The sequence below is a fragment of the Poecilia mexicana genome, unplaced genomic scaffold (assembly GCF_051168715.1).
Source record: "Poecilia mexicana isolate PSO_F unplaced genomic scaffold, ASM5116871v1 scaffold_16, whole genome shotgun sequence".
Classification (NCBI taxonomy): domain Eukaryota; kingdom Metazoa; phylum Chordata; class Actinopteri; order Cyprinodontiformes; family Poeciliidae; genus Poecilia; species Poecilia mexicana.
The window spans coordinates 19356507-19378537 of record NW_028263385.1 but is presented as its reverse complement, the minus strand read 5'-3'; the positions used below and the strand labels follow the sequence as shown (position 1 = coordinate 19378537).

Below are 22031 nucleotides of genomic sequence, written 5' to 3'. Positions count from 1 at the left end.
AAGTTTCAACCTCGTTTTTGCTTTTGGCATTGCTGTCCATAGCTGACACAAACAGCGTATTTTATTTTAAATTCTTCATTGACAACAGAAAATGTTTGACTTAAAAAACAAGAACTAATGTGAAGCAGATAACAGCCACTTGGGAGAAATATTTTCCAGGGGAGATTGTTGTCAAATCAAGATGAGAGACCTCTTCATGTTCATCATTTTGCAGAGGTTCATCTTTCTTCAGTTATTCTCTTACAAGCAGCATATAACTTATTGCTGGAGGAACTTTTAATATAGACGCCACTCTATGCCAGTGTTAACCAAACAACTCCAGTGCTGTTTAAGCTGAATTTTTATTTCTGTAAATCTCTTTTCATCTGTTGCTGCTGCTGGAGCACCAGAGCATGCTTTGTTACTCCATTGCTAGAAGATTACTATTTAAAAGTTAGCAATGCATAATGATGTGGTATGCTATGTGATTCCAAAGCATGGAAAACGCCAAAAATAATGGCAAAGTAATTTAAATTCTACTTCCCCTCTTTTCTTCTCGTCAGTGCAGTTGACAAACTACTTAAATATAATGCATCAGGTCATTATCTCAATCTTTGAAAGAGGAAAGACTATCATATTCTGATTAGTAGAGAAAAGTTCATGTTTCCATAAATATTTTATCTACATTTCTTTTTTAAAGGACTCTCCCACTGGTAAAAATATTTAGCTTGGCAGCAAGATTTTATCCAGTAAATTATTAAATGTAGATTTAAATTGCATAACACTATAACTTCTGTCGCTATTTGTGCAATTCTTCTGTTGATGAAGGTTCTTTGTGGTCTATTTTAAGTACTAAATAAAAAGTTTAATTTTCACCACCAATGGGAGGCTGCAGCCATGACAGTCCCCCACTTCACACACTCCAAATAACTGAGACAAAAGTTAAGAGATAAAAAACATACAAATTTTATAATCTTAGCACTTTGATGAAAGATTTAATACAAAAGAAAAGGAAAACTTGTAGAATTTGGAGTATGACGTACATTTAATAGTCAGTGTATGATCTTACAGTTGATGAAGAGTAAAAGAAAGAAACCAGCAAAACAAGATTATTCCATAAATCCTATTAGAAAATCATTAAAGATAAAAAAGACTCCTAACTTTTGTGCCTCTAACACATGTTCAAAAGATTTATGTAAAGTTAAACTCAGAAGGTGATATGAATCAAAGCATACATCAATAAGAATTTCTTGTCTCTCTGAATGTATTTTTTTCTTTGCAGTTTTACTAATTCAGGCCTTTTTCTGCAAAATCAATTTGTCATTATAGCAGACAGCTCTAATAATATTGCTGTAATCTAAAACTGCATACGTAGTTAAACTTAGTCCTCTACTTGGTGAGAAGCACAGAGCCCTTTGTGGTCTTCCTGCCATGGAATGTCACCATACATTCTAAAGGCTTGTTAATATCGGCTTCTTGAGGGGTGAAGGTCATGGTCGACGTTGTTGACCACAACCATTTATTCTCCTGTTTTGACATTGTTGTCCACGTTCCTGCGCGGCTCCAGGAGATGTGGGGAGGAGATGTTGGACAGACGTGAGTTACTTTGCAGGTGGCAGTCACTTTATTACGGACTTCTATAGTCATCACGGGAGGCTCAGGAACTTCTGTACAATCAAGAATTTTCACAAAATCACTTGTTAAATAGTTATTTAAACATGTTTTACTATCTTAAAGTAAATGGTTTAGAAATACTGAACAGGTCTCTAATATACTCACGGAAGATATCGAGGGTCACCTTATTGTTTGAGAAAGTGAAGCTTTTATGTTGTGGAATTTCAATTCTGAAGTAAAACGGACCAGTGTCGGTTTTTCTGACGAAATACAGCTGCCAGGTACAGTTGCCACTTTCAATGCTTCCTGCCATTCTGGTTCGATGGTGGAACTCGCGCGTTAGTCTCAACTCGGGGAAATTTGATGCGACCATCGTGTGCCCTCTGAACCAGAATGCCCGAAATCTGTTCAATATTTTTTTTGTCTTGGGATACGAATATACACAGGGAATGACAACACATGAGCTTTCAAGAACAGGGATTCTTGATGGCACATTTATGAGCCAGTCCTTGCCAAAGAATTTAGATTCAGCCATTCCTGTAATAAAAGCACAAAAACAAGAATACTTTCTTAGCAAGCAGACAATGATAGAATGATGATAATTCATGAATTGTCATTTTAAGATTAAACTTACCACAAACCATCAGAATTGAGAGCCACAATTTCAGATCCATCATCAGCTGACTAGAAGTCTAAGAAAAACAAACATATTAAGATAAATATATAAAAATCTTTAGTGAATTCTTAATCTTCAAAATAATGATCCACTCACCTTGAAGTTTCTTTAACATATGACTGAAATCAAATCTTTTAAGATTTGAACGTTTTGCAGCCCAAGAATATGTCTCTGTCCTATTGTGTGGTGAGAGAGAGTCTTGTGCTTATAAAGCAAATGTTTAGACCTTGAAGCCAGAAATTGCTAGTTTGCAATCAAACTTTCCCAACGTCATGAGCTGATTATTATGTTGCTTTTTGTTTGCTTTTGCCAGGAACAAATTTTAGATGGAAAAAAATAAATAAATGTAGCATATTTACTAAATAAAGTCTGCAACAATGTGGTATTTGAATAGAATGGTTATGATGTGTAATCAGAACAAGCATCCTTATTGATGACTTCCTGAAAGTCAGCACAGTGTACCCAGCATCAGGTGTGGAGCAATTAAATATAGTAATGCTTGACCTGAGATCAAATCTTTGGAATTTTAATATATTTCATCAGTCCTATATGTTAAAATGCAAAAAGAAATATATGTTTTTACTACTTATCCTTAACCCTCCTATTGTCCTCGGGTCAGCTTGACCCGAGGACAATAGGAGGGTTAAACATGTTAAGGCTTTAGCTCATAATAGTTTTGGTGACAAAAAAGTAGTCATATATTAAGAAAAATATATGGTTTCTGAACTTATTTCCACTTTTGTCATAATCATACCAATTACTTCATACACAGGCCCACTCAGTTGCCCATGGACACGTCAATATATGACAGTAGGGAACTGAAATTGAACCCACAGCTTTCAATTTTGCAAGGAAACTACCGCACAGACAGCCACACCACTATTGTGGTTTCTTTGTTTGAAAATTCACTCTTCGGCCACTTTATCATTTACACATTCCTTGTTATTGGTTGGACCCAACAAGGTGTTTGTAACATCAGAGTTTTTGGTCTATTTCCACACTGGTCTCTTTTTTTGCTGTAGCCCATTTCTTAGAAGATTCAATGAGTTTTGCTTTTTAAAACCTTTTAAAAGAGAAGTGAAAATATAGAGAACGCAATATAAACATAAGTCACGGAAGCCACATTGAGGTCAAAAAAAGCTGAAGAGGTGGTGTGACAACGTTGCATTTTGCTGCATGATTGTTTTAAGAATTCACTGTTTTGTAGATAATTTTACAAATAAATGTATGTCAATGTGTTGCCAGTTCTTCCTAAACAAGAACTAGTTCAAATTCATTCTGCCAGGTTAAAATTAACGAATTAATGTTCACCACCTAAACATTGTGAGCTAAGAAAGCCAACATGAACCAACTTTCATTAATTTATTGTAATTGTTTCATGATGCTATAATTAATTACCATATTATCATGGCATATTTCTAAAATCCTGTTTGCCTCTACATCTGTAAGCCGAACCACCCCATGAGGACAACAATTTCTGTGGATATACCTTTTTCATGATATTCTCATACCAGATGCCATCACAAACGGTATAGTTAATATGGGAAGGGTGTTTATATATTCATGCAGATGCACCATTGAATGTGAATATTGAGTACAAAGTCGACGTAAAGGTGGGAGAAACTGTGGCTCTCACTTGCTCCAGTGAGGCTCACCCTCCTGTCAGTCACTACGAGTGGCACAATGAAACTGGAGCAAAGATCTCTCAGGGAAACCTCTACATAGTGTCAAATGTTTCTCGAACAAAAGGAGCAATGTACTGTGCTGCTATCAATGACGAGGGAAAAAATGTTTCACGGCCTGTCCAGCTCAATGTTTTATGAGTAAAAAATGACATATAATGTCAGATAAGGTGTTTTAGGAAGTGAAGGTGAACCAAAAAATGAACATTGGCATGGCATCTTGCAGTTTTACTGATTTTTTATTTTTTTTTTCAGACACGAGTAGCCAAAACAAGGGTGAGGTGAGGCCAGGTGAGACACACACACAATCCAGCAACAGACAAGGACATGGCTTTAATTTAAATACTACAGGAAACAGGTGAGGTGAATAATTGATCAGGAGACACAGGTGGAAAAACATGTGCTAAATCAACAGAGGAGACAGAGCTGGAGAACCAATGACCTAGATCCATAGAGACAAGAAATAAAACTTAACATAGGACAGAAAACTAAACCTATGAAACAAAGAAACCCACAACACATCCCAAAACACTGACATAGTGACACATACAATTTATCTGTGTATTCTATCTGTAAACATTTTAACGTTTACATTAAAATTAACATTTTAATGTAAATATGTTAAATATTTAGAGAATTTTTAAAGGCAGTTTTTGACCTAATTTTTTTCATGCACTTGAAAGAATGTGTCTACAGCAGGGGCTTCCAAAGTCGGTCCTCGTGGGCCGGCATCCTGCATGTTTTAGTTCTCTCCCTGGTTCAGCACACCTGCATCAAATGATGGCTCGTTAGAAGGCCTAAGGAGAACATTGACTTGCTGAAGAGGTTGTTGCTACCACTAGGGAGAGAAGTAAAACATGCAGGATGCCGGCCCACGAGGACCGACTTTGGAAACCCCTGGTCTACAGATTAAGTGCATTGTTATGTAGATAACATGATACATCAATGTATGACCTGAAGCTCATCCTTAGCATGAAGACAACAAATCATGCCGTTTTCTAGAACTAAACCTAAATCTTGATGATACTGGTATTTCTGATCAGTGGACGGCCTTCTTGATAAAATATCATCCTCTAAATATTTGGGTATTGATTGGAAGATAGTCTGCCTGTTTAATTCAGAGGAAATGTCGAAGGGTTTTAATTTGGCTGCTATTTTTGAAATAGGACCTGTCCTAGATTATCCTTCAGAAAAAGCCTGTAGAGCCTAAATAGATTTAGTCTCTACAGGCCTAAATCCATCTTGGAATGTTCTTGTTCATGGTTTTTATATGCACAATGCTTCCTCCTCAGGTAGTTCTAGATTTTATTTATGATTCTTTGCATGTTATGACAAATTTATTTCACACTATGAATCCGTGTAGCTTATTATATTTTTTCTGACCGAAGTTAACCTTAAGGAGACAATAGCTCTAACAGGATTCTATGCACAAAGCCATGAATAGTAGACTCCTCTTAGAAAATTATACTTTTAAAGTTATACCTTTATTCGGCCAGCAGGGGGAAACCTAGAGACACTTAAATGACACAAAGAAGTCAGGACCCCCCAGAAAAGGTCTCAAAACATCCTCATCACTCAACTAAGCAAACTTTTCATCTTATTTATAATTGTTTTCAAAACATCTGATTTGTATTCCCAGGAACAAGACTTGTGATGATCCACATTCTTCTAATATTTATATGAATGAAGATGTGAATGGAAATGCTGGGGTATGTATTCATCTCTACTTTCACAAATTCTTGAGTAAATGCAATAATTTTACATTATATTTGTTTTTCAGACTGACTGGGATGATCAAATATATGCCAATGTCTAATAAATAGAGGAAAAGCTGCAGTCTGTCTACCTAGTCTGTAATTAATGGTTTAATTATATTTAAAGTAAGTTTATTCTGTGTAAGCATTTTGATGTGTGCCGCAGATGTTCTGTGCAGACTCTGCTTGCAAATGCAATCTACACCAACAGTGTTAACCAGGTTAAAAAGGAAATTAATTCTAAATATATTTAAGTCATTTCCTTAAAGAAAGGAAATTAATTCTAAATATATTTAAGTCATTTCCTTAAAGAAAGGAAATGAATTCTAAAAATATTTGGGTTACATTTAACTCTCAAACATTAGAGTGCCTCATAAGGCACTTTTGCTTGCAGCTATAATTTTTCCAAATAAAGTCTTGTAAAAATGTACCACTTATTTGGTTACAACATGTGCAAGTGTTGTCTTTAGAATTTCCTCTTTTGCTTGAAAATTGTGATATTTAACATGTTTAAAAGTAAAACTATTCTGACAAGAGACAGACTTTAATTAAAGGGATCAAATGATGTTCCTATAGTTGTTGTGCAGATGTGAAAATAAGTCAGATTATGACTGTTAATTAATAAACGAAGAAAACGTGGTGGTTGTTGGGCGTGTACTCTTGGTCTAGTGTGGAAAAACCCACATCTAAGTGCATGTATGTCTGTTCAGAATTAACTCTCAGAAAGGGAAGTTGCTGCGAACCTCAGTGAAATTTTTCAAAACATCAACATCTATTACTCAAAAGAAAACTGAAAAGTTTCAACCTCGTTTTTGCTTTTGGCATTGCTGTCCATAGCTGACACAAACAGCGTATTTTATTTTAAATTCTTCATTAATGGAAAATGTTTGACTCATAAAACAAGAACTAATGTGAAGCAGATAACAGCCACTTGGGAGAAATATTTTCCAGGGAAGATTGTTGTCAAATCAAGATGAGAGACCTCTTCATGTTCATCATTTTGCAGAGGCTCAGGCGTCTTTATTCAGTTATTCTCTTACAAGCAGCATATAACTTATTGCTGGAGGAACTTTTAATATAGACGCCACTCTATGCCAGTGTTAACCAAACAACTCCAGTGCTGTAAATTGAAAACATGCATGTTTAAAAATATTCATAATCATATTCATACCTTGCCCAAATGTGGCCTACCTTTTTTAAAATTATAATTAATTTCCAGTTTTCACTGGGAAGGTAAGAAGTAGCAGTGATGGTTTGATACAAACATTTACTTCTTACCCGGGCCTCTGCTCACTTGTGTCACCAGTAGCTCCTGTGTGGTGGGAGCTGGCACACCGGACAGCATTTGGTCTCATGGCTGTAAGTCGAAGGAGTCAACATGAACCTCCTTTTGCTCTTCCCAGGAACCACGCTAACATGTCCTAAATTAGAAAATGAAGATAGCAGTTTGAACTTTTAAAAATTTTAAATGTACAGTGGTTGCATTTTCTTTCCCCCCCACAATGTTTCACTGTTGGCGAACATTGTTTGATTATCATAATACACGCCCAATGCATTGCTGACCATTCAGACAGAATGTCAAAAAGCATTCATTGCCCAGCATAGTACCAGAAAACTATAATGATTTTTGCTAAATTGTTTTTGCCATTTCATATTACAGAAGTGACCACAGCTACATTGCTATCGTATTTTCAGTATTTACTCACGGAAATTAATCTGCAACCAAACATATTCTGTAGAGAAGAAGTAGTCCACATTTTTCAGTGGTTCAGTATTATGAAACGGAAACAATTTACTACGAAATCAGTAGTCCATTATGTGAAACACAATACTTTATGATACCCGAGATTACAAACAGCTGATGCAAGTGCAAATTTTCGTAATAATCCGTTAACTGCGGAGCCCATCAGAAAAATAATTTCAACAAATCTAAATGCATTTAATTCTTATCCAAAAATACTTTGGGTCAAATAATAGTAGTCATAGAGACAATATTTATACCGAGGTTGTGTTAGCAGGTATTATTAAAATGATCTGCTAACTCATCTTAGCAGAATACAACTTTTTTTACAGCGCTGCATCAAGCTACAGAGTAATATTAGTAATATTAGTTTTGCGCTATCACCAGTGATATTGTAACCTTATCTCAGCTGTGTTGTTTTTTTTTTTTTTTTTTTGTATTAAAAATAAAGCAAATCAAAAGGAGATACTTAGTTCTCAGACAGAGATCTGGCTAACTCCAGATCGGTTTTGAATCCTTTACGAGCATTACTCCCTCCACCATTAAGCGTTGCTCTGATATTTAGCCTCGTTTTATTTCGGGCTTGGTCTAATTCTCTCTGTTAGCTTACCTTTCGTTTTGATTTTTGGACCAGGTACTACTCCATAACTTAGGGGTTTCCCTGTAAAATGGGTTTGTTTCTCCGCCATTAGCACAAAAACAGCGCACCGCTAGCTTCTGGTAGAACGACTGGTGCGCGTGTGAGCTGCACGTACACGCGTAAGCAAAGACACGCCTCCTGACTCTGATTGGCTGGTTTTGCTTCGGGAGCGGAATATGTTTATAAATGGGGGCACAGATTATCTCTCTCATTATCAACTTTCATAGTATAGTGAATTTTTTTTAAAAGGTTTTGTTGGGTCTAATGGCCTTTATTTGTAAGTAGTTCGACAGGAAAGAGGGCAATCAGAGAGGAGAACACATGGGGCAAATGTCACCAGGCCAGGAATCGAACCTGCGGCCACCGTCGTGAGGACTAGGGCTTCAATACGTGGGTCATGCTTTGAACCTGCGCCACCACAGCACCCCAATATAGTGGATTTTTAACAAATATGAACATACAAAAGTTACATATTGCACATTTAAAACAAAAGAATAGGACAAATTGAGGACATTGGAGTATGATGTAAATTTAATAGTAAGTGTATGATTTTACAGTTGATAAAGAGTAAAAGAAAGAAAAACAGCTAAACAAGATAAATCCATAAATTCTATTAGAAAATCATCAAAGGTAAAGAATCTTAACTTTTGTGCCTCTAACACATTATTAAAAGATTTATGAAAAAATCAACTCAAATGGTGATATGAATCAAAGCATGCAACAAGAATTTCTTCTCTCTCTCTAAATGTCGATTTTTTTTAAGCTTTACTAAATGAAAGCGTTTTCTGAAAAATCACTTTGTCATTATGGCAGATAGCTCTGAAAATATTGCTTTAATTTAGTATTCCATATTTAGTTTAACTAGGTACTCTTCTTGACCAGAAGCACAGAGCCCTCTGTAGTCTTCTTGTCATTGAAATTCACCGTGCATTTTAAAGGCTTGTTGAAGTCGGCTTCTTCAGGGGTGAAGGTGAGGGTCGACTTTGTTGACCACAACCCTTCTTTCAGCTTTTTTGAACTCGTTTTGGTCTTCCCGGGGTGACTCCAGGAGAATTTGGGAGGAGATGATGGACAGGCATGAGTAACTGTGCAGGTGGCAGATGCATGATTATTTACTGAAACAGTCATCACTGGAGGCTCAGGAACTCCTGTACAATCAACAATTTTCACAAAATTACTTGTTAAATAGTTATTTAAACATGTTTTACTATCTTAAAGTAAATGGTTTGGGATTATTGAAAAGGTCTCTAATATACTCACGGAAGACATCAAGGGTCACTGGATCTTTTGAAAAGATGAACTTTGAATGTCTTGGAATTTCAATAGTCAAGTGAAACGGACCAGTGTCGGTTTCTCTGACGTCATCCAGCTGCCAGGTGCAGTCGTTACTTTCAATGGTTCCTGTAATTCTGGATCGCCCTTTGAACTCCTGCTTTAGTTTGAACTTAGGGTTATTTGATGCAACAGTCTCGTCACCTCTTGTCCAATATCCCCGCCACTTTTTCCACAGGTTACCTTTCGTGGGGTAATCGTACTCACAGGGAATGACCACACATGAGCTTTCAAGAACAGGGATTTTTGATGGTACAGATATGAGCCAGCTCTTGCCTGAGCCTATAGATTCAGCCATCTCTGCAATAAAGCACAAAATACTTTTTCAGCAAGTAGACAGTGATGAAATGACGATATTTCATGAATTGTCATTTTCATGCTAAACTTACCACAAACCATCAGAATTGAGAGCCACAATTTCAAATCCATCATCAGCTGAGTAGAAGTCTAAGAAAAACAAACATAAAGATTAAGATAAAGATAGAAAAGTCTTTAGTGAATTCTTCTTAATCTTCAAAGTAATGATCCACTCACCTTTAATTTTCTTTAACATATGACTGAAATTAAATCTTGTAAGATTTGAACGTTTTGAAGCCTAAGATTATGTCTCTGTTCTGTTGTGTTGTGAGAGAGAGTCTTGTGCTTATAAACCAAAAGCTTAGACCTTGAAGCCAGAAATTGTTACAGTTTGCAATCAAACTTTCCCAACGTCATAAGCGGATTATAATGTAGCTATTTTGTACTTTTAAATGAACAAATTTTAGATGGAGGAAAAAAATAAATGTAGCACAAGTGCTAAATAAAATCTGTAACAATGTGGTCTATGAATTAGAAGGTTATTGTGTAAAATCAGTTCAGGTATCATTATGAATCACTTCCTGAAAGTCAGCAGAGTTTACCCAGCATCAGGTGTGGAGCAATTATAGTAACGCTTGACATCAGATTAAATCTTTGGAATTTTAATATTTTTAATCAGTTCCATAACATTACCCATGCGGAAAAATGTGGTAAGAAACGTTACTGTTGGTGAGAGTGAGTCTTGTGCTTATAAAGCACTACAGTCATGGCCAAAAGTTTTGAGAATGACACAAATATTATATTTTCACATGATCTGCTGCCCTCTGGTTTTCATGTGTGTATGTCAGATGTTTTCATCACATACAGAAATACAATTGCAATCATATTATGAGTAACAAAAGCTTTTATTGACAGAATGAGTTAATGCAGCAAGTCAATATTTGCAGTGTTGACCCCTCTTCTTCAGGACCTCTGCAATTCTCCCTGGCATGCTCTCAATCAACTTCTGGACCAAATCCTGACTGATAGTAGTCCATTCTTGCAGAATCAATGCTTGCATTTTGTCAGAATTCCTTGGTTTTTGTTTGTCCACCCGTCTCTTGATGATTGACCACAAGTTTTCAATGGGATTAAGATCTGGGGAGTTTCCAGGCCATGGACCCAAAATCTCTATGTTTTGTTCCCTGAGCCGGTTAGTTATCACCTTTGCTTTATGGCAAGGTGCTCCATCATGCTGGAAAAGGCATTTTCATCACCAAACTGCTCTTGGACGGTTGGGAGAAGTTGCTCTCAGAGGACATTCTGGTACCATTCTTTATTCATGGCTGTGTTTTTAGGCAAGGCTGTGACAGAGCCGACTCCCTTGGCTGAGAAGCAACCCCACATATGAATGGTTTCAGGATGCTTTACAGTTGACATGAGACGAGACTGGTGGTAGCGCTCACCTCGTCTTCTCCGAACAAGCTGTTTTCCAGATGTCCCAAACAATCGGAAAGGGGATTCATCAGAGAAAATGACTTTACCCCAGTCCTCAGCAGTCCACTCCCTGTACCTTTTGCAGAATATCAATCTGTCCCTGATGTTTTTCCTGGAGAGAAGTGGCTTCTTTGCTGCCCTCCTTGAGACCAGGCCTTGCTCCAAGAGTCTCCACCTCACAGTGCGTGCAGATGCACTCACACCTGCCTGCTGCCATTCCTGAGCAAGCTCTGCTCTGCTGGTAGCCCGATCCCGCAGCTGAAACACTCTTAAGAGACTGTCCTGGTGCTTGCTGGTCTTTCTTGGGCCCTGGAGCCTTTTTGGCAACAATGGAACCTCTCTCCTTGAAGTTCTTGATGATGTGATAGATTGTTGACTGAGGTGCAATCTTTCTAGCTGTGATACTCTTCCCTGTTAGGCCATTTTTGTGTAGTGCAATGATGACTGCACATGTTTCTTTAGAGATAACCATGGTTCACAGAAGAGAAACAATGATGCCAAGCACCAGCCTCTTTTTAAAGTGTCCAGTGGTGTCATTCTTACTTATTCATGACAGATTGATCTCCAGCCCTGTCCTCATCAACACCCACACCTGTGTTAATGGAGCAATCACTGAAACGATGTTAGCTGGTCTTTTTAAGGCAGGGCAGCAATGAAGTCGAAATGTATTTTGGGGGATAAAGTTCATTTTCTAGGCGAATATTGACTTTGCAATTAATTGCTGTTAAGCTGATCACTCTTTATAACATTCTGGAGTATATGCAAATTGCCATTATAAAAACTGAAGCAGTAGACTTTGTAAATATTAACATTTGAATCATTCTCAAAACTTTTGGCCATGACTGTAGTTTAGACCTTGAAGCCAGAAATTGTAACAATCAAACTTTCCCCACGTCTTAAGCTGATTATAATAGCGTTGTGGGAACTTTTTCCATGATTTTTTTTGATGGAGAAAAAAACTAAATGTAGAAGATGTACTAAAAATTTGCAACAATGTGGTCTTTTGAATAAAATTGTTATCATGTAAAATCAGTTCATTGTATCCTTATGAATCACTTCCTGAAAGTCAGCACAGTGTACCCAGCATCAGGTGTGGATTAATGCTTGGCATGAGATCAAATCTTTGGACTTTTAATATATTTCATCAGTCCTGTGAAGATTTGGTTTTCTGTGTGTTAATTAGTCCCTATGTTGTTGTTGTCTACCCCTTGATTGTTTACAACTGTCCCTCATTTCCCCTGATTACCCTCTGTGTATTTATACTCACCTGTGTCTGGAGGGGTTATGGTTTTCTTGTTAGTCATTTGTCCCGTTCAAGTCATGTGTTTCCAGTGCTACCAGTGTCTGAGTTCCTTGTTTCATTGCTCACATGTGCTGCCTGGTCTTCTGTACTTTTGTGATCATCATTAAAAACTATCATAATGGCACCTAAACCTGGGTCCCACAATGTCTGAATCCTCACCATTAACCAACAATTCCTTCTCTCCTGCGTCACCAGGATCAGTAACACATCCAGCCCCCAGACAAAGTGGGCAAAGAAATTTTCTGACACTTAACACTGGGAAGTGCTAAGCGTCAGAAAACATCCCCTAGCCATAGCTAGAGCCAGCAGCTAATACCCAAGAGCCGGTAGTTAACATACCTGTACTGTCGTCCAGCTGTCCAGAGCCATCTGCCGGCGCTCCATCCGGCCTCCGGGTTGACCTCCAGGTCCTCTTCATGATGGCTCCAACCAGCCTACCGAGCCAACGTCCAGGTCCTCTGACCTCCAGGCCGTCTTCCCGAGATTCCTCATGGCTCCAGCTGGCCTCCAGACACTCTTCATGGGTCCATGCGGGCTTCTGACCACCCTCCGATCACTCTGTGGGGTCACGTTGGCCTCTGGGCTACCACCGGAAGTTCTCCAAAGGGTAAAAAATTTCTCCACCATCCATAGTATCTGGTAGAGAAAATTTTTACCTGCCACTCAAACATTTCAGCAGCCACTGTTTTTTTTTCTTTCCATTACAGACCCCACCAGTACAAGCAAATTATATAAGATATATGTTTTATTCTTAACACTATGAAAACCGATTTACTGACAATAAGTTTACCATACACATGTACTTATACATAATAATTTAACATAAAGCATGGACACCTTAACAGGGTTGTAGTGCAAGAAGTTCATTTGAAGTAATTACTGCAGCAAACTTTACACAACCCTAACATTCTGGCAATCATATGTTGAACATTTCCACATTTTGGTTACAACTCCCCCTGATAGTATTTATTGAAGACATCTCTAGTCATCTACATATTTTAAATGGTATCAATAGCTGTTTTCTAACTGTCGTCTTACTTATTATGTTTTCTATTGAAATTCACAATTATTATTACTAAAATATCTCAGAACGTGTTCATTATTTCTTCCACGGGCCGTCATTATTCCTGTTTTATTCCGGAGTTTTTCTTACTACCTGGACCTTAGTGTTGATTTCTCCCAGACTCTCTCTCTCACACACACACACCTGCCCTCCGGTCTGCATTAAATTTTTTCTTTATGAACATTTTCACTCCTTACTGGGCACAAATCTTAACTCTTCCTCAATCTGTCTCTGGTCTTTCTCAAAATCATCCTACTCCAACGATAATAAAGCCCCTGAAGAGCTAATTCTCCCTCCATCTTCGCTACTGAATCTGTTCCAGCGGTCAAAGTTTGTGTGGTAAACATATCGGTTAGTTTGACACATTTTCATGAATGGGCTTATGTGCTTGTTAGCGTTTGTCGTAGTTTTTCTGACCCGTCCCGTCTCTATCCCCTCAGTTTTCTCGGACTCCGGTTATCTGCAAGTTAACCGAAATTATTGGATAAGCCCAGTGTCCGTCAATAAAATCAACCAATGGGCTGTCGCAGTCGATAAAAAATTATATTTAATATACTCTTTTTTTGTTGTTAAATTATGACAGCGTAGGGCCGCCAGATATGGACGGTAAATGCATCAGTCTGTAGTCCAGACGGTCAGTCCTCCCCTGGACATAAGTTCAAACTGAATACAGCTTTTTTGTTGTTGTTGTTCTGTTCAAAGTGTCAACCCCCCAAAGCAGGTGCGTTGCTCCAATTTACACACCACTTCATACTTTTATCGCATTTGGCCAGTGGCGGGTGCTAATTTCGAAGCGAGTGTGGCCTATGTGGTTTTGGTGGCTTCTATCGGTGTGGTAATGAACGACAAGGAGCTGCTCAAGTTGGCATCAGCTGTTTCTTTAATTCTCCATCTGCATTTCACAGAACGGGCATGGAGGTAAGGTCAGTCTCTGGCATAAAACAAGCTCCTCGTCAGTGATCCTCATGGCTCTGAGGATTACCCATAATACCTCGCTCTTTCTAGGGTGAATGCAATACAACTTTTTACCAGCAGATGGTGCATTTTAGCAGGATTTAACCTCAACCATTTTAACTATGTTACATACACCCCCCTTAAATTCTGCTAAAATGGGGTTGCATCAAACAAGCACACACAGCACTAAAATAAAAGTGCGATAAAGAGAGCACATAGTTGTCACATCAGTTCAAAACTTCCCCTAAGGAATAATGCTAGCAAGAGTGTGGCCAATACTCTCACCAACACAGACCCAAAAGATGCCATTTACACCTTTTGATATTCAACCGTTGCTCTATAAGGCAATCACCGAGAAAAAAAAACAAAAAACAAAAAACTTTGAATTAACACAAATCTACCCAGCAAACATTGTCTTTACAAAGGAAAACAGAGAGTCCACAGTCGACATTGAATCATCCACAACCTGTTCATTCATTTCACATATAAGTCTGGCCGGAGGCTTAACAGGCCTACCCGACCTAGTGCATAGCCGAGAAGGCTGAGTGCAAATAACATCAGTTGCGGGCAAGTCCAGTTTTGTGTCAGTACTACATTCAGCTGAAAGATCATGCTGAATGAGCTCAGAGTGGACAGCCGCAGTTGTAAGGTTGGAAACTGGTTCAGGAGAGCTTGACAGTGCAACAGATTCAGGGAGATGAGGTTCAGGCAAATCCTTGGTCACATCACTTGAGACAGGAGACACAATGTCTACTGAAGAACCACATACTGGAATGTCAGAAGCACAGTCAGGGTGATTTACAACAACTTCATCCATACAACCATTTCCGTCCATCTGCAAAAGCCAGTTCACAGTTTTAGTTTCATTGTCCTGTACCTCATCAGGCACAACAGGGTGAGAAGGTCCACTTCCTGCTGTGGAAGGGCAAGAGGAATTGTCCACATCATCAGAAACGGCAGCAGCAGTAAGAAAGTTGACAGGGAGGAGAAGATTTCTGTGGAGAACCTTTGTCCTTGATGTGACAGGGTCTCTGATGCAATACACATTGATATCAGGCTTCACAGACACCACTTCATATACCGTTGATTCCCATTTGTCTGCAATCTTCCTCTTCCCTCGCTCACCACGATTAGCAACCAAAACTCTGTCACCCACATCGAGAGGAGAACCTTTAGCCTTGCGGTTGTAGTACATTGCTTGATGGGCTTGTTCTGATGAACTGTTTTGTCGGGCAATGCGGGCAGCCACAGAGAAGTCATGTTTGAGGCGGGAGACAAACTCATGATGGTCTACAACTGGGCCATTTGACAGAGCGTGCTGGAAAACCACATCAATGGGCAGGCGCGGGATCCTGCCGAACATAAGGAAAAACGGTGCAAATCCAGTTGTTTCATGCTCAGTGCAATTGTAGCAGAATGTTAGCATTTTGAGCATCTGAGGCCATCTTGCCTTGGACTGGGGAGGAAGTGCACGTATCATGTTTCCTAAGGTTCTATTGTAACGTTCAACAATGCCATTCCCCATCGGGTGGTACGGTGTAGTGTGAGATTTTTGTATGCCAGCCATTTCCAGAAGTTCTTTGATGAGAAGACTTTCGAAATTTGCTCCTTGATCTGAATGAATGCGTTTAGGAAATCCATATGTGCAAAAGAAGTCATCCCACAGACGACGAGCAACTTGTTTGGCTGACTGATTCTTGCATGGAAATGCATGTGCCATCTTGGAAAAGTGGTCTGTTACAACTAGGACATCCACACTACGCTTATCTGAGAGCTCAGCTGTCCAAAAATCAATACAGACCAGTTCCATTGGCTCAGAGGTCTGAATACTTTCAAGGGGAGCTCTGTCATTAGGTTCTGGAGTTTTGCCAACCACACATCGAAAGCAACACTTGACATGGTTAATGATGTCACGTTCCATCCCAATCCAAAAGAACCTCTGTCTGGCGAGAGACAGTGTGCGGGCCTGGCCCTGATGACCAGCTGAGTCGTGCACTCCTTGGAGGACTTTGGCTTTTAAAGAGTCAGGGACAAGAAACTGTTGAGTTGTCATGTTCATTTGTTTGTCTTTCTTAACTCTGTAAATCAGGCCATCTTTAATGACAAGCTTAGGCCAATGTCTCAGCAGGTTTAAAACACCAGGTGACTCACTTGCTCGTTCACGTCTGGTGGGTCTCCTGTGACGCTGCATATAATAGAAAAGTCTACCCAGCACACCATCCTGACCTTGTAAATTAGCAAGTTCACTCTTTGGCAGCAAGGCAGATTGATCAGTGTCACTGAGTTGCAAGACAGCTGGATCAGTGGCTCTCATCTGACTGAAACCTCCAGACTCATGTGCCTCAAGAACAGCTGACACATCTTGTGATGTTAATGATGTCTGGGAAGTTGGTGAGGGCACCTCAGCATCGTCATCTGTGCATTCAACAACCAACTGACAGTTGGTCGTACAACGAAACGCGTCTTGGACCGTTTTCTCCACCACACCGTTCACCTGGTTAAGTAGTGCGGTATATGGTTCAGTTACAATGCGATGGCTCATGCATGACTGAACAAATGGTTCTCTACTCAAGGCATCAGCGACAACATTTTTGCTACCAGGAACATAGTTCAGATCAAAACTATAGGGAGCGAGCCTGGACACCCACCGCTGTTCACACGCATCTAACCTTGGTTTGGTTAGTATGTACGTTAATGGGTTGTTGTCTGTCCAGACTGTGAAATGACGCCCTTTAAGCCAGTGGCTAAACTTGTCACAGATTGCCCATTTCAGAGCAAGAAATTCCAAGCGATGTGCTGGATAGTTTAGCTGAGAGCGTGAGAGAGTCCTACTGGCAAAAGCCACCGGTCTAGCCACCTTTCCATCAGGAGGAAGCTGTGACAAAACAGCTCCAATGCCATCAAAAGAGGCATCAACTGCAAGGATGAATGGAGCATTAAAATCTGGATGAGCCAAGGTAACACCACTTATCAACTCATTTTTCAAAGTTTTAAATGCTTCCTTGCACTCATCAGTCCAGTCAGATGGGGACAGTTTAACCCGACCCTTTTTAAATTTGGGTTTGTTGCCTCGCCCCTTTTTGTTTGTCACTCGTGGCTCAGCTACAAGGCTAAAGAGTGGTTTAGCTTTAACGGAGCACTTCCCAATAAAGTGATGATAATAAAGGACCATCCCAAGAAAGGATCTAATTTTCCTGGCACATGGTGTCTCACCATCAGGCTCCATAAGATCAGTTTCCTGTACCTCACTGATAGCCTGAACTTTACTAGGATCAGTGCTTACACCATCCTCACTTATCACATGACCCAAAAATTTCACTGACCTACGAAGGAAGTGACACTTTTTGGGAGACAGTTTTAAGTTATTTGCAGCCAGACGAGAGAAAACCATCTGGAGCCGATCAAGCGCAACCTGTTCAGATGGGGCAAAGACCATCAGGTCATCCAAATAACATAGCAAGCTAGTGAAATTTTGGTCCCCAAAAATAGACATCATCATCCGCATAAAAGTTGCGGGGCTGTTGGTCAAGCCTTGAGGCATCCTATTGTACTCATGCAGGCCAAAAGGAGACGAAAAGGCAGTAAACCTTTTGTCATCCTCGTGTAGTCTCACATTATAGAACCCTGAAGTCAGGTCCATGGTGGAAAAGAATACATTCCCACCAAGTGCAGCGAGGGCATCTGTTTGATGAGGCAATGGATGCGCGTCTTTAACGGTTCGCGCATTCAACCATCTGAAATCATTGCAGATACGGAGATCTCCATTCGGCTTCACAACCAGAACCAGAGGAGAGGAGTATTCGCTTTGTGATTTACGAATAATTCCCAACTCCTCCATTTCACTCAGAGCAGTGCGCAGTTTTTCATAATGACAAGGCGGAACACGCCTGTATGGTAGCCTAAAGGGCTTGTCATCCACCAGACGTATTCTGTGCACAAAATCTGTAGCATCCCCACAGTCCATTTTATGCCGAGAAAAGATGTATTCATACTGCTGAATTATTTGCAGTAACTTATTTTTCCACTCAAGGGAGACTTCACAAGATGAGAAGTCCAAGTCCTGGAGTCCAATGTCACTCAGAATGTGAGACATCTCCTCGTCAGTTACTGGTGTTTCTACAGGGTCTTTGGTGTACTGTGTGTTGGATTGGATGCACTCAGGTTTGGTGAAGTCATGTACAGAAACACAAGTGGACACATCGGCAACTTTTGCATTTCTTCTCAGAGTGAGAAGTTTTTCAGTTGGATTTACAATCTTGACAGGAACACAACCATCAGCATACAATGATGCTACAACTCTCCCCACTAGGATTTGTCTGGGTCTGCACTTGGACTGAGTTGGTTCAATGATGACTGAACATCCAACTAAAGAAACATCAGATGTAGGCAGTTTGGCCCAAACTAAATGTTCAGTTAGAGGCTGGAGAGTAACAGACCTTTTGAGTTTGGCTGTGCCCACTTTGATGGGTTTCATGCCTGGGTCACAGGACATCGAGTCTGACAGCAGAGACATTAAACAGGGCAAATTGTCTTTGTGAATGTCTCTCTGAGAGGAACAGTCAGTTGTCTCATCAAAAGAGACTTTCATTCGTGAAATCAGCCATCTGATAGCATTACTGCCCAATATCATTTCATCAGATTGGCCCGGAACCACTAGAACAGGGATCATGACATTAAAGCCAAAAACTGTTAGAGTGAGTTCATACAATGCAGAAGGTGTGACGACATGACCTCCACATCCAACAATAACAAAATCAGCGGCTGGTTTCTTATCCAGGTTCGTGAGATAGTTTGAAAGTTTTGCTTCTGCTTCCTCACTCATGGTGCATGCCATTGATCCACTGTCAACCAAGGCTTTGAGGGAATGTGTGCCTCCAACAGTCACATCCGTGTAGAACAAGCTGTCAGTCTTAGAAAGTCTCTGAGGGGCTTGCACAATCAGTGTCTTTTGTGGTGGAACCTTGCTGCTGTAATTAATGTACAGAGTCTCACAGTCATCATCAGAAGAATCCAAGGTGGGAGTGTCACTAAGAGGATCTGCGCTGTCCTCCCCTCCACGCAGATCTTTCAGTTTTCCTGTTGGTTGTGGGAAGGTAGCTGATCTCTCTGACTGCAGTTTCGACTTGAATGGCCAGGAAGATGACAGAAGAAGCACAGATTGTTCTGTCGGCAGTGCATACGTGCAGTGTGAGAATTATCATTACACACAGAACATGGTATGTCATTCAGTCCTTTAATAGTCGGCAAACGGTTTTTAACAGGTTGCCTTCTGCTGGACTGGGAGTTGCACTGGGCTTGAAGTAGCACTTTCTCCAACATGCCAATCAGTCTTTCCATTGTGGAATTGTCTGGGGCCACACATTGTTGCAGTTCCTGCTTTTGAACAGATGTGGGCGCTGTGCAGGCCACTTCTGCTCGGTTCACACTGAGTCTGCTTTCTTTCTCAGCAGACCGCAGTCCCTTTTCCATATGATACTCATCCAACACTTCCTGAACATCTTGTGCCGACCATTTTTCTATGGTCTTGGATCTGAAGGTGAGAGCTAAATCTTTACATGGGCAGTATCTGATGAACATGCGAGTGACTTCAACACTTGGATTGTCAAAGGTCTTACCCTGTTCTTTAAGTCGGTTAGCAGCAACATCAGCTGCTCCATTCAATCTTAGCCAATATTCGAATGGATCCTCGTTCTCTCTTGGCCGGGTGGAGTAAAAATCAGCAAGTGGTACGGGAGAGCACTGATCAGACCCAAAATGTTTGCGCAGAAGCGAATAGATGGCTTGTGGATTACGCTGAACATCAATTCCACAGTTGCGTATTCCACACCTCACAACATCCCTCGCTCTGCCTCTAAGATGGATAAGGATCTCCTCAGCCTGGTGTTCTTGCTGCACACCACTCTTTTTTATGTAATTTTTCATCGAGTCCTCCCATTCATCAACTGTAACCGTATCAGAACTCTCCCCCTTAAAAATAGGTGGTTCCTTCACCTGGCTTCTGGAGACGAGTTGGACCTGAGAAAGATCCAGTGAGCCGCATGGGACTTGATGGTTCTCATTTCGAGTTGTTTCAATTACAGTTCCACTTGGGCTGCTTGAGTTCAGGTGTGCCATAACACTATCAGCCAGCTGTTGCCCTATTTGTTGGACAATAGTGCTCATCTGATCCACTAGCCCAGCATTATCAACATGAGAATCTTGGATAGATGTGCTAGAACACTGAGGAGGTTGAATAGTAGGACAGGTCTGACCACTGGGTGTAACAGTTTCCCCAGTCACCAATGAGTCATTTACAGTATGTACATCAAGTGATGGACTACCCAATGAAAATGGAACAGGGGTGTTAGAGAACCCTCTACCTCTGCCAATACAGAGTGGAGTCACATTTGATTGTCCAAAATTACTGTAACTCATTTTGACAAAAGTCCAAGAGCATTCAAAAGAAATGTCCTTTCACAAAGATGTACAAACACACTCAGATGCGCTACTTAGACTTCCGTTGCAAATTCAGATGACACAGTGGAGCACCAGCGACGTGAGGATCAGAAGTCACCAGCCCGGTCCGATGTAGTTCTCGACGAGTCACGGCACCATTGTGGCCTATGTGGTTTTGGTGGCTTCTATCGGTGTGGTAATGAACGACAAGGAGCTGCTCAAGTTGGCATCAGCTGTTTCTTTAATTCTCCATCTGCATTTCACAGAACGGGCATGGAGGTAAGGTCAGTCTCTGGCATAAAACAAGCTCCTCGTCAGTGATCCTCATGGCTCTGAGGATTACCCATAATACCTCGCTCTTTCTAGGGTGAATGCAATACAACTTTTTACCAGCAGATGGTGCATTTTAGCAGGATTTAACCTCAACCATTTTAACTATGTTACACGAGCGTATGTTTTCCACGCTCCTTCAACCTTCCGTCGGGGGAGAGTGGGTTATGGGGAGGGGTGCGCCGATTTCTGTTTTAGCATCCACCTGAATAATATGTAGTTGCGCCACTGGAGGACTGAATCAAAAACATATAAAATGCCAAAAATAACGGCATAGTCATTTTAATGTTACTTCCCTTCTTTTCTTTTTGACAGTGAAGTTGACAATCGACTTAAATATAGTGCATTAGGTCATTATCTCAATCTTTGAAAGAGGAAAAACTATCATATTATGTTTAATAAAGAAAAGTTCATGTCCCCATATATATATATATATATATATATATATATATATATATATATATATATATATATATATATATATACTGCTCAAAAAAAATAAAGGTAACATTTCACTTTAATTTTGTGTGTGGCTCCAAATCCAGGCCTCCATTGGTTAATAAATTTGATTTCCATTGATGATTTTTGTGTGATTTTGTTGTCAGCACATTCAACTTTGTACAGAACAAAGTATTCAATGAGAATATTTCATTCATTCAGATCTAGGATGTGTTATTTGAGTGTTCCCTTTATTTTTTTGAGCAGTGTATATTATCCACATGTCCTTTGTAAGGGACTCTCCCACTTGTAAAAAT

At 40.0% G+C, this 22031-nt stretch overlaps 2 protein-coding genes across 2 annotated transcripts; both read right to left on the bottom strand.

The window, feature by feature from the left end:
- Nucleotides 1-1368: 1368 nt before the first annotated feature.
- On the bottom strand, nt 1369-2270 carry LOC106913503 (sialic acid-binding Ig-like lectin 14). The gene is made up of 3 exons (XM_088014089.1): nt 2228-2270; nt 1759-2130; nt 1369-1646 (listed from the first exon to the last, which is right to left on the bottom strand). Exons 1-3 carry the CDS (start codon nt 2268-2270, stop codon nt 1369-1371), a joined length of 693 nt encoding a protein of 230 aa, XP_087870215.1.
- Nucleotides 2271-8947: 6677 nt separating this feature from the next.
- LOC106913603 (sialic acid-binding Ig-like lectin 14) lies at nt 8948-9850 on the bottom strand. Its single transcript, XM_088014087.1, has 3 exons — nt 9808-9850; nt 9347-9718; nt 8948-9234 (listed from the first exon to the last, which is right to left on the bottom strand). Exons 1-3 carry the CDS (start codon nt 9848-9850, stop codon nt 8948-8950), a joined length of 702 nt encoding a protein of 233 aa, XP_087870213.1.
- Between the last annotated feature and the right edge of the window lie 12181 nt (nt 9851-22031).

Excerpts from the sequence above, each read along its gene's own strand:
- LOC106913603 (XM_088014087.1), bottom strand. The coding sequence starts at position 9,850 with ATGATGGATTTGAAATTGTGGCTCTCAATTCTGATGGTTTGTG. Across the intron at positions 9,719-9,807 it reads CTCAATTCTGATGGTTTGTG|AGATGGCTGAATCTATAGGC; the intron begins GTAAGTTTAGCA and ends GCTTTATTGCAG. Across the intron at positions 9,235-9,346 it reads AGTGACCCTTGATGTCTTCC|GAGTTCCTGAGCCTCCAGTG; the intron begins GTGAGTATATTA and ends TTGATTGTACAG.
- LOC106913503 (XM_088014089.1), bottom strand. The coding sequence starts at position 2,270 with ATGATGGATCTGAAATTGTGGCTCTCAATTCTGATGGTTTGTG. Across the intron at positions 2,131-2,227 it reads CTCAATTCTGATGGTTTGTG|GAATGGCTGAATCTAAATTC; the intron begins GTAAGTTTAATC and ends CTTTTATTACAG. Across the intron at positions 1,647-1,758 it reads GGTGACCCTCGATATCTTCC|AAGTTCCTGAGCCTCCCGTG; the intron begins GTGAGTATATTA and ends TTGATTGTACAG.